This window comes from Pogona vitticeps, chromosome 9, assembly GCF_051106095.1.
Source record: "Pogona vitticeps strain Pit_001003342236 chromosome 9, PviZW2.1, whole genome shotgun sequence".
In the NCBI taxonomy this organism is placed as follows: Eukaryota; Metazoa; Chordata; class Lepidosauria; order Squamata; family Agamidae; genus Pogona; species Pogona vitticeps.
The window spans coordinates 22,585,988-22,601,743 of NC_135791.1; the positions used below are offsets into that span (position 1 = coordinate 22,585,988).

The following is a 15,756-nucleotide window of genomic DNA, read 5'->3' on the forward strand; positions in this document are numbered from 1 at the left end:
TGTTTCTGTGACTTGCAACGTTATTTAATCCATTAATTGAGTGCAAGGGCAGATAATTAATAGACTAAAAATATTGGATCAATCGCTAGGCTAAATATGAATCCATTGTTGTATAGTCCCAGTTTTCGTTAGCATATTTTCTTGATGTTACAGACCCTGTTCCGCAGAGATATAAAAACAGAATGTGTGTTTCCTGAAAGTCACTCTTCATAAGAAGAATATAACGAGTGCTTCACCTAAGTACACATGACTAAGATGTAGCTTTAGCCCTATAAAAGGAATACTGTTGACTTGTATCAGTGTCAGGAGATGATCCCTTGAGGCTAATATGGAGCTAACAGTGTTTGTTTAATAGGCATTGTTGAGGATTTAAATGAACATCAGTACTTGAAATGAGCATTGATGGGTTTTGAGGCTGGTGTCTGCTTAGTGACTGTATATAATACACCTCCTGGAGTGGGAGCAGGACGAAACTTTCTGGCCTCTGGAATATAGCCAGAAAGGGAGGAAGAAGTTCTAAGGTTATAGAAATGCTGGGTAGCTCAGTGGTTTAGGCATCTGGCTGCAGAGCCGAAGGTTGGGAGTTTGATTCCCCGCTGGGCCTCCTGGACTGGATGATCCAGAAGGTCCCTTCCAGCTCTGCCGTTCGGAGATTATAATTAAATGTTAGTTATTAGCAGCTCTGATAGAAAAGAAACATCCTCTTTTTTTCCCCACATGGACCTGCTGGTGTATGCTTTCCCTTTTCAACAGTAGCATCGTCCTTGTTAGAGTTGGCTTGCTCCCTTCTCAACTTGGGTCGCTGTGATTGATGATGTTACACAGGCCTTCCGTTTCTTGTACCGTCTGCTCACAAGGAAACAGACCCTGTCGAGTTCCTGATGTCTGAGAAACTGAACAGTCAGAAAAGCCCATGATCCAAAGATCTTTAATGTTTCATTTTTGACCTTGGCTCTCTTGGTCCCTGGTCCTGGAATTTGTTTCTAAAATGGGCATTGGATCCAGAAACTACTGTAGGTGTCCATTTGCCTCCATGCACTAGCATAGAAGATGGTGAGGGTACCTCAGAGCATGTCCAGAGTTTCCTTTCGCTCACCACTACCTCTTCGGTAATAAACAGCCTTCACATACCTCGTTTGAGAGGAGAGGTTTGCAAGCAAGCCTGAGTCTCAGTTTTATGAAGTACAAAATGGCTGTAACCACTTTGGAATGAACCTATTTTCTTTTTGAGAGATTCTAAGCGCTTCTCTTATCTTGGCTTTGCAGTATCTAAATCATTGATCTTTGCAAGGGATCTGTAGCCTCTTTGAGGCCCACCTTTTTTCTTTCTTTTCTTTTTTTTAACCAGAGCAAAATCCATTAAGGGAAAGAAGCAGAGCTGTACAAATGTGTTTTAATTTTGAGCTGTAGGGCCTTGAATCTCAAAGCACGCTTTGTCTTCTGGAAAAATTGCCACACCTTTGCACACTCATTGTGCCTTTGTGTTGTTGTTCCTGTTGTTTTAGGTGGGCGTTCACCTTGATCATCATCTCCTCCTACACAGCCAACCTTGCTGCCTTCCTCACTGTGCAACGGATGGAGGTGCCCATTGAATCCGCCGATGACCTGGCTGACCAAACCAACATTGAATACGGCACCATCCACGCCGGGTCAACCATGACCTTCTTTCAAGTGAGAGACATGCTCTGCTCCCAAATGGCTGGGTGTCCCTTGGCTCTTATCTTCTTTGGAACCAATGTAATTGGGGTTGATTTTAGGGTTCCTTTTCCAGCGTTAGCAAATGACAGGCCATTCATAAGGTTCCTAAGAATGTGAAAAACTTTGGGTTGGGAGAAGTATTGAAAGGAAGGGTCCCTATACCTTAGAAAAATGTACAGAAGGGATCAGGGGGGGTGTCCCTTTAGGGCTGTAGTAGTCAAACTATCCTCAGTTCAAATTCCATCTTTGTCATGAACTTATTTTTGGCAAACTACTGTCTCTTAGGCTCATCTCCCACCCCCAATCTGCAGTATGTGGATGATGATAATGCTCTGCCTTTTAAAAGGCATTTCAGGGACAATATAAGTGATAGTTTTTGGAGGGTAGATATGAACTTGGTGAAGCTTTTAAAGGGCATTCAGAAGTTGTAATTATTATTCATCATAGTTAATCTTACCGTTAAACCTAAATATTCAGAGGCAGCATAACTTTTAAATTACTTAATGCTAGGGGTCAAACAGTGATACGTGGCCATCTCTACCATGACCCTTCTCGAGACTCTGAGCTACTTCGCTATCATTTGCAGAGCAATTCATATGTATTTAAAACCAGAACATTAAATTCCGCTCAGCTCTGACTCACACAGACTTTCAAGCCTGTTACTGCATTTCCCACATGTTATTCTCCAGGAATCATGACAGACAGATGGACAAATTAACAAACAGGTGAATAAATAAATCAGGAAGGATTTCCATGGAGAAGTCTGAGGCTGCGGTCAGTCCCGTTCATAATCATTGGAGAATAAGTAACTCTCAATTGAATGCAAAAGGACTTACTCTGAGTAGTCATGCTTAAGATTGCACTGTAAATCTAAATCGGCTAATTAATGAGAGCGCTCTTATGGGACTTATTCCATTCCTGTGGCTTCGTCTTGGAGCACAAGAATGAACAGTAAAACCAAGAGTGCCTCTGAGCATGTGAAATTGCTTTCCCATCATCCCTGCATAACTAACAACTGCCAGCCTTTACATACCGTATTTTTCGCACCATAAGACACACTTTTCCCCCACAAAACAGGGGGGTGGAAAGTTTGTGCGTCTTATGGAGCGAAGAAAACAGATTATATTTTCCTGTTTTCTTCTCCTAAAAAATTGGTGCGTCTTATGGAAAGGTGCGTCTTATGGAGCGAAAAATACGGATATTTGGAATAAGGACAGGGTGGGTTAAGGATGCTTCCAAGACAAAAGTCTTTGTTCCTAGTCGTTTCCTGTGCCTTTTGTCTTCTAAATATAACCAAATGAGAAGGATAATCGTTTTCGTTCATTATAGTTATAATTACTAAACATATTTTAACACGTTATCCTAGGAGATACCAGGGCCATGCACAAGGTATTGGGATCAAGAGAAAAGCGAAATAGGCAATGGGTTTCTGGTCCCTCTCCATGTTGGTGGAAGGGGGAATTTTAGCTGGTGCCCATTTTTCCACATCCCAAGAGAGGCAAGCTGCCCACACACACACACACACACACACACACGTCCCCTTTCCTGAACCCGTGTGGAAGTGACACAGGAGGTGTGCGTGTTTGAGGCTTGTTTCCCTGCTTCCAGACCCAGCCGGCCCCTTTTGGGACCTGTGGCTTTTTCTCCGATGTGCTCCTGAGCTGAAGGGGGTTCCTCGGGAAGAGAGATGCCAAATGTGTGTCCCTCAAGGGCCAAAAGGTGCACCGGCCTGACATCTCCCTCTGGATTGTGTGCTTCACACCTCCCCATAGTAAATGTGGGGGGGAGAGAGAGAGAGAGAGAGAGGGGTCAAGGCTGGAGGTTGCCATGGCAACCGTAGCTAAGGTGGCAGTGACCGGTCTCTTCAGGCCTGGTTGCCTTTCTCTCTCTGTGTGTGTGTGTGTGTGTGTGTTCTGTCTCATTCCATCCTGCTCTCGGTTGCTCTGGCAACTTGTCACCACAGTAACAGCAATTTCGACTCCAGGAGACCATTAATGAAGGGAAATCAATCAACAAACAAGGTGGCAGACGGGATGGCAGAAAGAAAAAGCCTACCGTCTCTCCCTCTTTTTCAGAGACTTACAGTTTCCACCCCACCCACCTAGCTGAACGCACAGCCCCCTCCCGTGAAAAACATTGTCCTTGTCACAGACTGGTTTCCTGCAGCCCCTCTTGCACGGCTTTTGGCGCCGCAATCTTATTTCGAATTCGGAGTCCAGTTCTATCGCTGCCTTTTGAGAAGTTTGGCTTTGAATGGAAAGCCATCGCCACCGGGGGACGGCCTCTTGCCTGCCGAAAATAACGAGTTGCCCATATATTGGACGCCAGTAGCCTGATGGTTGGCGGTTTGAAAGAAAAAATGATACCGTCCGAAAACAAACCAGCGGATGAATCATACTCAGGGGACTCGCTCAGCATCTAGAAACATACTCCTTTGAACCGTAAAAAAAGAGGAAGGTTTAAAAAACAAAAATATCCCAACAAGGATCTATAAAACGTCCGGGAGGTACCGAACCTTGAGATGTCAATTCCTGGAAAGGAAAACTTGAGAAGATTAGGGGAAATATGTCAAACTTGAAACCCTAGGGTAGGGTTTTGAGTGTTCCTTTCTCAAACTCTCCTCTTCCTCCACTTCTGGTCCCCTCGTGCCTCAGAGACACACTACTGAGCAATAAAATTCTGAAGATGAGCCGGGGAAATGCGTGCCCCTCCCAATTCCAGATGTTACTGAACTTCAACTCCCACCAGCTGTAGCCAGTGGTGACAGATGATGGCAGGGAATTTCAGTCCAGCGACATCACTAAGGTTTTGTGTTAGCAGCTTTTAAAGGATCACGCAGCTGCTGTCCTTGTTGGCTTGGAAGCCTGAACAGGAGCATTTTAGGGTGTGGGAATACACAGCAGTGCAGACCTTTACACATATGTAAAATTAGGGTATAGCAGTGCCTTCTTAGTCCGTTTAAAAAGGCCCCATTGCTGTACAGCATATCTCGGTCTGTGCGTTATACCACTGCCTGTGCCGTTACTGTGCGCGTCAGAATCAACAAGATTCAAGTTTAGATTCCCTGATCAGCCACCAGGCTGTTGAAGTCAAGTTGATTCAACCACTCTCTCTCAGTTTTACCTACTCTGAGTGCTATTGTGTGGGTAAAACAGAGGCTGGCAGAGTATGTCCCTCTGTGCCATTTGGAGGAGGTATAGGACACCAGTATAACAGCTAATATGCATAACTGCTTGTTGTAATGACATTTTGCTGGTAGAGTACAATTTTAAAAGCCTTGGATGTACCACCTTGCAACATGTTTGCTAGCTCCTGCAATCATTCCCTGTCCTTCTCTTTTTCCAACTAGAATTCTCGGTACCAGACGTATCAACGGATGTGGAATTACATGCATTCTAAGCAGCCAAGTGTTTTTGTAAAGAGCACAGAAGAGGGGATCGCTCGGGTGCTGAACTCAAAATACGCCTTCCTACTTGAGAGCACCATGAACGAATATCACCGGAGGCTCAACTGCAACCTCACACAGATTGGGGGGCTCCTGGATACCAAGGGCTATGGCATCGGCATGCCTCTGGGTGAGTCTGATAGAAAGCGGGCGAGCAGCCGGCGTGGGGCGCCACGAGCAGGACCCTCGACAAAACAGAAGCCGTGTCGAGGAATAAACTCGAGACAAACGTTCCTGCTGCAACCTCTACCATTATTATTGTTGTTGTTTTCATTTCTCATCTCAGAGCTTAGTAGCAGTTATTTTACAATTAGGCCCTGTGCTAATAGGTCAGGTTATATTACATTACTGCTGTGAATTAACCGGAGATAACTTCAGTCATTCATTCATTTACTTTTACGGTGACTGAAGCATAGACTCACTGACTGATGAAGGAGGGAAATAACATGTTGAGGAAGAATGGTTAAAATCCCGGTCCTTGTGCTCTGTTTGTGTGTGCCAAGGCAGTGGAATTGTGGGTGATGGGAGAGTGTGTTTTGTACGAGCGGCAAGGGGATAGTTGCAATAGTTGCAACAAAAATAATCTCTGGGGTAGTGGATTTGTCCACCAAAGCTGACATTAAAATATATCACAGTTGCTTTTTAAGGTGCTACGACATTTTTGATTTCTTCGTTTTTTGATTTTTCTCTTGGTTTTGCCTGATATGCTAGCACAGACTAACCCAACAGCTGCCTCTTCTTAAAATAAGAAAGCATCTCGTAATGGCTTACAGACTAGGACATTTTGTTTAGCGTGAATGGTTTTATCAATTGCTACCCACTTAGCATGTGATGTAGTGGAGTGCATACACCCCCCCCCAAAAAAAAATTCTGGGAAACTTTTCAGGTGCCATGAGATTTCTTGTAGCTTGAACAAGTTATAACTATAATAAAGAATCCCTGCTTTTGGGAGGGCCTGGAACTGTAACATAATTAATGTTATAAAATGACTGAGTAAGTTCTGGCTAACCTACTGGATGGACACTGCAGAGTCCAGGTAGTCCCTTTTGCGGCTTGTTTGAGTAGTGGTGGCCTAATATAATCATAACCATGTCAAATTTCTGACATATGGCAAAACTTTTCAGGGTTTTCCAAGCAGAGACTACTCAGAAGTGGTTTCCCATCCTCTTCCTCTAGGGGGAGCCCTGGGACTGTGCAGCTTGCCCAAGGCTATCTAGGCAGGCTCTTCTTCCAGGAGGCAACAGTGGGGGGAATCAAACCTCCAACCTCTGGGTCCGCATCCAGATACCTAAACCATCGAGCTATCGAGACAGCCATAAGGAGGTGGGTGTTTCATCACCCGTGTGTCACATTTGCTTTTTTTTTTTTTCCTGACATCTTCCAGGCTCCCCGTTCCGGGATGAGATCACTCTCGCCATCCTGCAGCTTCAGGAGAACAACCGCCTGGAGATCCTGAAACGCAAGTGGTGGGAAGGAAGCAAGTGCCCTAAAGAGGAGGACCACCGGGCCAAAGGTCAGGGATCGCGATTCGTGGGAAATGAGGGGTGGCGCCACCCCAAGATTGTCAATAGGCTCAAGATAATAAATAAATAAGGGCACCCTCTCTTTTAAGGTTGGTGTCCCTCACCAACCTCTATGCCTTTCGGGTATACAGTTACATCTGGCAGGCTTAGAAACCACAAGGCTGGAAAATAGCTGAAAGGCTTAGATTACGCCCTGAAGCTGTCGGTGGTCCGAGGATGCGAGGTTTTGATTTCAAGGAATTCGCCATGTGTTTTGCAAGAGTGGCCTCTTCCGGCAGCAGAAGACATTGGAGGCAGCAAAGATGAGGTGCTGCTGTAGGAAAGCTGCGGGTAGACAGTGTCCCTCCCAACCAATGGCAGTGTAATATTATGTGCTGAGTTAATTAAATGAATCTTTTCTTTTGATTTGCATAAACAGATTTTTCCCCCTGTCTGCTCAGACTTTATTGATTTTTTTAAAATGAAATCCCCCTGAAAGAGATCAGGTTTTACTGATTAAATAACAACTTGATTTTGTGGCATGAATATCTCGTCACCATGATGGGAAACGCTCCCCAGATTGGGGTTGAGGCCCACGTATCCAAAGCCACAAACTTCTTCTATTTTTTAGATTTTTCTTGCCACACTCCTGAATGGGGGTCTAATACCCTTTTTTCCTGGAGGAGGGGGTGGTGGCTTATCCAGCCCCAGCGGACGGTCTTCTAGCTGCTGTGCTGAATGTCATACCAAATGTTGTACCACACTACCAAATCTTGCAGCAAATTTGACAAACCTTCCCCTACCTCAAGGTTTTCATTTGAAAAGAAGATGTGCAATTTGTGTACATTTTGCTTAAAGGAGGTTGGGACTCATGGAAGCCTCTCAGAAGCATTAAAACAAGATTGGGGGTTCTTCACATGCCCCCCTCTGTGTGTGTGTGTGTGTGTGTGTGTGTGTGTGCGCGCGCGTGCGTGCGTGCGTGCGTGCGTGCGTGTGTGTGTAGGGTTGCTGCTGCCGTTTTTTTGAACTATAGGCAGACAACAGCAGTTTGGGTGGTTTATTGTCACAGTGGGTTTTTCAATGGGTTTTGGTGTTGGAGAGGTTTCTGCTTGCCTACAGCTTTGTCCATTCTTGTTCACAATGCGTAAGGTTGCTGGTAGCAATTATACGCACACACTGCAGCGTCTGCATGTCTTGTGCAGGATGGATTTACTCGACAAACTTAAACAGGGATATAAAAGCCCTTTTTTCTCCATAGGGAATCCAGGAGAATGTAGGTTCATGTAGATTTCCTTAGGTTCTGTAAGAGAGTTTTCCAGCAGCTTTGCTGAACGACAACCCCAAGGATTTTTTCCCCCCGAGGAAATAGTCCAGTTGATACCAAAACTGATACATGCCTTCTCTTTCCTCCACTTCTGAGGAAGAGCAATATGTAGGCTTGGGTCACCCAGTCCTATTTCCTGTTTCCGATACAGCCTCGTAGATGCAACCCTGGCGAGCCTGTAGGATGTCTTCTGAGGAAGAAGACCTGAAAAGTCACAGTAAAGAAAAGTCGCAGTAAAGGGACTGCAGAAGGGGGGGGACACCAAGCCTGCAAGCATAACACCTTGTTTAAATTTGAATTTAAACATTCTAATTTTGTTTCAGTTTTTCACCCGAATTTTGTAATTACCCCCAAATGCGATATTCACACTAAAAATGTTTCTAACAAATATTTAATGCAGTTCTGGTTGAGTGTACATTGAAACTGACTTGTGATGATGAGGGAGTAAGTGAGGAACATTAAGGATAGATTAAGGATATCTTGCATATAGGTATGGGGTAAATTGCAAGGCAATTAGTGTGGTAAATTACTTAGCAAGTAAGTTCACCTCAGATAAAGTAACTACCTTAGGCAGGCCTAAGCTTGGCAATGACAGGGCATTTATCCCAATTGGTCATGCTATATAAGTGAGCTATCCTCACTTACATGTGGCAGCTTTTAGCTCCTGATCAAAGTTACCGAAGCACAGAAATCATTATTAAAAGCAAAACCTCAAAACTGAAAAGATTAGATGTATTCATTTCTTTACTACTACACAAAGCAGGTGCTTCTAAAATACAGGGATAAAGAACCTCCTTGGTAGTTTAAGTTACCAGTAGAGAAAAACATAACATATCAAAGTATAGCGCTTTAACTATTTATCTGCCGAATTCTTACCAGATTTGTTAGCTGAGATATAAGTTTCCAGATTTTTAAAATGTAATATTTGCCTTCAAAACCCTGTTTCTATGTCTTTCTTAGATCAGAAATGTACCTCACAAATTACAAGTTGCTCTGGCTTTTTCTCTTTCCAGAATGAGTCTGATAATCTATTGCTTCTTAGTAACAATTAATTTTTATTTCTGTTTCTTAAATTTCGACGTAGCACATTTTTTGACATGCAGAACAAAGGCCATATATTCATTTTCTGCATGTCCTCATCACTTTTCCACTTGTAAGGTGATGCTCTTATTTGGATACCCTCTTGAACACAGAAAATCCTCTTTTACCTCATCCTAACCTATATGCTCAATATCCTGAAATGTCCATAACAGACTGCTACCTCACATATGAGATGTGTCTCATTAACGGTCAGTATTAAGGGCCTCTTGTTGCGGTGACAGGTTTTTCTGGATGATAGGGTCCATAATAATAATAATTATGTGCCTTCAAGTTGATGCACGCTTATGACAAATGTCCCAGGGTCTTCTAGGTATAAGGTAAACAGAAGGGATATTTACCTGTTCGTCCTTCTGGTGGCACTTTATAACCATGTGTCTTGCTCAAGGCTGCATTGGTGGCAGGCCACAAAAAAAACCATCAGCCACGCATGTCCTGGTTGATCTTTGATGGCAGCTTTCCCAGGAGGTGCAGTGGGGATTTGAACTCCCAGTTCACTGAACTGTACCAACGGGTTGTATGTCTGTGTATTTATCACATAGATAACTCTTCTTGCTAATCATCTGCATTTTTGCTGACCCATCTCTGGTTTCTGAGTAGCTAATATGTATATTCAAGCCCTTAGACTTTCTTCTGATACTTTTTCTTCATGCTGAGTGATGGTCATTCTTTATAGAATATTAGAACAACTACTATATCATAGCTAGATTCGTCATTCGTCGTTTAGTCGTTTAGTCATCGTTTAGCTGGATTACTCTTCTGCATTTCCACACCTGTCATTGTGAATCCTTCTCTCTTTCGTTTGCCTGTGGGGAAACTTTGGTTTTGAGAAGATTTCTATAAATACTCAGTAACCTTTTTTCCTATGCTCTGGTTCTGCTGTGCCCATCATGTCTTCTCTTCTCCCTCAACAGGGCTGGGTATGGAGAATATTGGAGGCATCTTTGTGGTGCTGATCTGTGGACTCATCATTGCAGTCTTTGTGGCTGTCATGGAGTTTGTATGGGCCACACGCCGCTCGGCTGAACATGAGGAGGTGAGGAAGGGCAGGGATGTTGGCAAGTCTTTGGGCCTGACTCTGAGTCTTTGACCCCAAGTCCCTGGGAAAGACAAGCTTTTTTTCTCCAGAAAAAAGGGGAGGGGTGGGTGGGTTCCGAGTTGCGAGTGGAGTCCGAGTCATTGAAAAAAAGAATTGACTTGAGTTCAAGTTGAGTTAAGTCCAACTTGAGTTGAGTTGAGTTCTAGTTGAGTTAAGTCCAACTTGAGTTGAGTTGAGTTCAAGTTGAGTTAAGTCCAAGTTGAGTTGAGTTGAGTTCAAGTTGAGTTAAGTCCAAGTTAAGAATTTTTTTAACATGCCAGTCTTTCCTTCTCACTCCACCTACAGATCTCGGTGTGCCAGGAGATGCTGCGAGAACTGCGCCATGCCGTTTCTTGCCGCAAGACGACCCGCTCCCGCCGGCGCCGGCGCCACTACGCCACCCGAGGGGCCCTCTCGTTGCGCTCGGTCCGCGAGATGCGTCTCAGCAACGGCAAGCTCTACTCGGGGACGTTAGTGTCGGAGCCGGGCCCACAGCGCCTCCTGGAGGATCCCCCCAGGCCTTGCACCCACGTTCGCATTTGTCACGAGTGCCGGCGTATCCAGACTCTTCGGGGAGTGCCCCCGCCGCCCCGGGGCCCCCCGCCCCCAGAGGAGGGCACTCCACGAAGGGGAGTCCCCCGTGAACTGAGCGAGCAGGAGTGACGCCCCCCCTTCTCGGTTGCTTATTGCCCCTGCCCCACTTTGGCCCTGCCTTCGCTCTCTTGCGGAGGCGCCTGCTATTAGACATGTACGCTATGCGTATGCCCTGACTTGGGGATCCAGGCCTTTGAGGACTCCTCACCGCCTCCCCTCCCCACTCTGGCACAGTGTCTCTTGCCCTCGGGGTGTGCGTGGAAATCCTGGCAGCCCCCAGTCCCTCAAGTGCCCTGGCACGGAGTTGACAACTCTCCTTGAAATTCAAGGTGGTGGCGGTGGCGGGGGTGTGTTTATGTGTGTCCCTTTCTGATGCCCCCTCTTGGAGGAGAGATACTCACATGCCACCCCTCCCAAACCTCATGATGGGGACATTGGATCCGTGTGCGCCTGTCTCTTGACACTACGGGAAGAGACTCCAGGACCTCTTACTGGGGTTGGTGGGGGAGGAGAGAGAGGGATCAGAACCTATATCCACTTTTGTGGGAAGAGCTACCCTACAAACATTCCCCCCACCCCACAGATGCCCCCCTCCACTCTCCTTGTCTCCACCTGCAGCCCTCCAGCTCTTCCATGTCCTTCCACAGTCCAGCTGGACCCTGTTGTGCTCTTCCCCTTTTGCCTTCGCCCCTGCAGGGGTAGCTCCAAACAAGTGGTCCAGAGAGAGAGAGAGAGAAGATTCTATTATGAGTGAGGAAAAGGATGTACCGGTCTGGGTGCAGGGATATCGGGTGTGAATGGGCTGGCCTTACTTTTGTGTCGGGGAAGAAGGTGGGGATCCCTCCTTGAAGACGTGCATCGCTTTGCAGAATCCCCAGTGCACCCAGTGAGACTGGCGGGGATGTGGGCAGAGTGTGCTTTGGGGACGGAGGCTGAACTCAGAGGTCCACTAAAGTCGCCGACCGAGGCATGGCGTGGGGCCTCACTGGATTCCGTACTTGGAGAAGCAAACCTGGAGCATACAGGATCGAGATCTGAGTGAGATGAGGGATGGGAAACACAGAGGGTGGGGTGGGACACCAACCACACAGACCCCTGAAAGCAGCAAAGAGTGGGGAGCGAGGATGGGTCTGTGGGCCCCCCCCTCCCCATGACGTCTTCTTGTCTGTCTTTTTTTAATTTTTCTTTTCTTTCTTTTCTTTTCTTTTTTCTTTTCTTTTTTTGGAGAAATTTCTATAGAAGCCAAAAACTGGAGACTTTAGTGGCAACCCCAAAAGACAAATAAACGTGAAAATACTTGATTCTTTTATGTGAGTGATGGGAGAAGCTTCTTCTTTTTGTGTGTTTGTGTGTGTGATCATGGTGGAGGTTCTGTGGTTCCTAACTTGATAGAACACCAGACCATGCAAATGTTATTTTTCTTAGGTTTCTCTTGGCAGGCTGATTACCATCCATGCTGTCTGGGGAACCCTCAGACATCTGATTCTAAGCTCTGGGGAACACCCATATGTGCATCCACTCACCCAGGCATATAGTCCCTTCCATGGTGTATTGTGTTTCCGGTACCCGTGTATGTCATATGTAACTGAAAAAGCACGCGTGGAGAAGCAGAATGAAAGAACAAAGATGTTGGAGGAACTAGGTTCCTTGACAAACTAGTATCCAAAAGCTCTCATTTCAAATGTCTGCCTTTTTTTCTTAAGGGTCATCTGAAAATGCTATGCAGTGATTAAAAACCTAAATCAAGTTTAACTTATGGAAGTTAAAATATATAATGTATTCTCAAAGGCTTTCATGGCCGGGACCCAATGGTTGTTGTAGGTTTTTCGGGCTGTTTGGCCGTGTTCTGTGGCTGGCATCTTCAGAGGACAGGAGTTAGAGCACAGAACAGAGACAGAATTTCTAACTCCTGTCCTCTGAAGATGCCGGCCACAGAGACTGGCAAAACATTAGGAAGAAAAACCTTCAGAACGTGGCCAAACAGCCCAAAAAACCTATGACAACCATTAAAATATATAGGCTGAAATCCTGTTGCCTTGTTACGCAAGAGGTGTAACTTTTGGAGGTGAATTGCCTCCAGTGAAGAAGCCACCCTAGACCATGATCTGTTACACGGTGAGTCACAGAACCCAGTGAGCAACAGATAATGCCTGTGGATTTCATCACTTGCAGCAATTCACCTCTAAAAATTGCAGCTTTTGTGAAAGACAATGACAGCATTCCAGCCGTAGTGTATCCATCCTTCTTCCTCGACCCATAGACCAGTTGTAGCAAAATACATTTTAAAATACTGTAAATGCACTTACAGGCATTTCAAAACCAGCTCTACTGTTAGGCAGGCATGATCATAGGCAGTGGCCTCTGGCAGGTGACACTAAGAGACTAGTTTGTATGTGTGTTGCAGGTGCTGTCAAGTCAATTATGGCAATACAGGAAATGTTCAATAAATTTAATATATTACAACATTTTTACCTTTAAGATAGGACGTTCAGATTTGACCTCCAACCTGTGTAGTTAGATTCCAGAAACAAGAACAAAGATTTTAGCTATATCTTGAAAGGTATCTGATTAATTTTCTCTTCAGCTTGGGCTTTGAAAAAAACTTATAAAAGGTTGTATTGTTATTCAAATAAAGATAAATAATGTAGCTGTTTTTCCACAGAAAATGAAAAGTAGTTCATATCCTAGAGATATCAGGCATCAGTTCTTCTGGTTATGAAGAAACAGATTTAATTAAAAAATATATGCTACTCTGCATGTCACTATAGCTGCCAGGAGATATCATCATCATGTGTCATCAAGTCAATCCTGATTTATGGCAACCCTTTCTAGAGTTTTCCAGGCAGAGAGTGCTCAGAAGTGGTGGTTGTGGGTTTTTTGGGCTCTTTGGCTGTGTTCCGAAGGTTGTTTTTCCTAATGTTTCTCCAGTCTCTGTGGCCGGCATCTTCAGAGGACAGCACTCTGTGCTCTGGTGTAGTTGGCTTGGGAGTGGAGTATTTAAAAACAACACCGAACTGAAGAAGAAAAACAGCCACCCACAAATAAAGTATTTCTGCCATACATCAAAGGGGTCATGTAATCTGTAGTGAAAAGGGTTTCCTTCAGGCTGATATGCTGTTTGCATACTGGCAACTGATTCTGTTTTAGGGGAAAAAAATTAATTGTAGCATCATTTTAAACCTACATGCTTCGATCTTTGGATTATTCATTCATTCATTCATTCATTCATTCATTCATTCATTCATTCATTCATTCTATTTGTACCCCGCCTATCTGGTCAAACGACCACTCTAGGCGGCTTCCAGACAGGTAAAATGTAATAACATGTACATATAACAAAAAATAAAAATATACAGAAACATTAAACAATAAACAATGAACAATAAAGAATAAACTATAAGCAAATTCTTCAAGATGGCAAAGACAGCAAAGAATAGATAAAGAGAGAAAGATTAAGTGTTGTCTGGAGGGAAGGGCTGCTTAAACATCCACGTTTTTAGATGGGTCTTAATATATATTTTAATTCTATACATTGAATCTATATATTTGGCCCACTTCTATTCCAGTCCTTCAGCTTTAGCCCCAATGCCGACTAGCCCACTTGCTTTATATTCATTTCTCTCTATTTCTTCTGTAGCGCAAACTCCTTTTGACCTTCAGAACAGAGAGGTTTTATCAGATTTCCTTTTTATTGTCTCTTCCTTGCTTGAGTTCTGTGTCTTCTCTCAAATCACCTCCTTCTTTTTAGCTGCATTATACCTAGACTTTCTGCCCCTTCATCTCCCTGCTATTCCTACATTGAGAGAATTAAAAATAACTTTCATAAACCTTTCTTTTCTCATACAAACCGAACTGGACACATTCCTACAACTTTATCCTTTGAAAAGCTGGAATGTTTGTGAATGTTCCAAATTGGCACAAGAAGTGATGAGATCAAGGCTGGAGGCTTCACTGCTATGAGAGCAATACAAAATCGCTCACTGCTAACTAGGGCTGCGTGCTATGCGTTGACAGTCAACTTTTATCAAAATACAATTCGGGTAGTGGAAGGTGGTTTCCTGGCAGAATGTCCAAAATGTGATTATAAGGAACTTTTACAATTCTGGAGGGCTTTTAAACCAGACATCCTGTCTAAGCTGATTTCAGTCAACAAGAAGAAAACCTCCATTTAAATCATTGATTTTAGCCAGCTTGCCAGTTCTCATTTATGAACTTTATTACCGAAAGGAACATTTTTATGGATTGACACTTATTATTGATCAGCCCGGCCATTAAATCATGTTGAATCGCAATTAAATACTGCTTCTACACATGATAGAGTACACCCCTCTCCGCACCCCCAATTTACTTTGGAGGGCAGGAGGCAACTAACTGTATTAATTGATCTCACAAGGAAACATATAGGGCAGAATAGATTCGGGGCTTCCATTTTCTTCTTTAACCTCTGCAATATATATTTTGCATACAACAGGCAAGGCTTCATTTAAGGTTTGTTTTTTTTAAAAAAAAGATTTTTAGACCCTGGATAATTCACCATGATATGTGGTACAATGGTTGGATCCGGCCACACGAGTCCCTTGTATTGAGTAGCTGGACAGTTTCTCGCTCTGGGCAAGGAGCTATTTACCGGAGGTCTCCTTGCACAATCCTGGAAACCTCCTGACCCTTTGCACAACAGATCAGCGTGCAAGCGGAAGGCACAGACAAGATTCTGCCCTATGCCTCTGCTGGAAAAATACCAGCGATGGTGAACAGCCGTGTGGGTTTGCCATGAACCATGCAGGGCCCACTTTCTAGCACCAGGTGGCATCCTCTCCTTGAACTGGATCATTGCCGGAGTTGGACAGAGCCGGAGGGATCCACTTCCCTAATCGGTTCAGAGCAGGATCAAATCTAGCTGTGCGTTTTTCACAACCAGAGGGTAAACTGGGTGAATCTTCCCCTGCCCATCCCACTGGCTCATCTGTAGCTCCTCTTAACAAAGACTCTATACTATATATTACCAAGTTTGGAAAAG

General features: G+C 44.4%; 1 protein-coding gene across 1 annotated transcript in view; it reads left to right on the forward strand.

Annotated features, from left to right (window-relative positions):
- The window catches only part of GRIK5 (glutamate ionotropic receptor kainate type subunit 5), a 66,920-nt gene extending 54,867 nt beyond the window's left edge, over positions 1–12,053 (forward strand). The window contains exons 16-20 of the mRNA XM_072980310.2: positions 1,506–1,671; positions 5,048–5,273; positions 6,528–6,656; positions 9,982–10,103; positions 10,452–12,053. Coding sequence (XP_072836411.2) covers positions 1,506–1,671; positions 5,048–5,273; positions 6,528–6,656; positions 9,982–10,103; positions 10,452–10,808 — 1,000 coding nt within the window. The 3' untranslated portion in view covers positions 10,809–12,053. The remainder of the gene's footprint in view (positions 1–1,505; positions 1,672–5,047; positions 5,274–6,527; positions 6,657–9,981; positions 10,104–10,451) is intronic.
- The last annotated feature ends 3,703 nt before the right edge of the window (positions 12,054–15,756 follow it).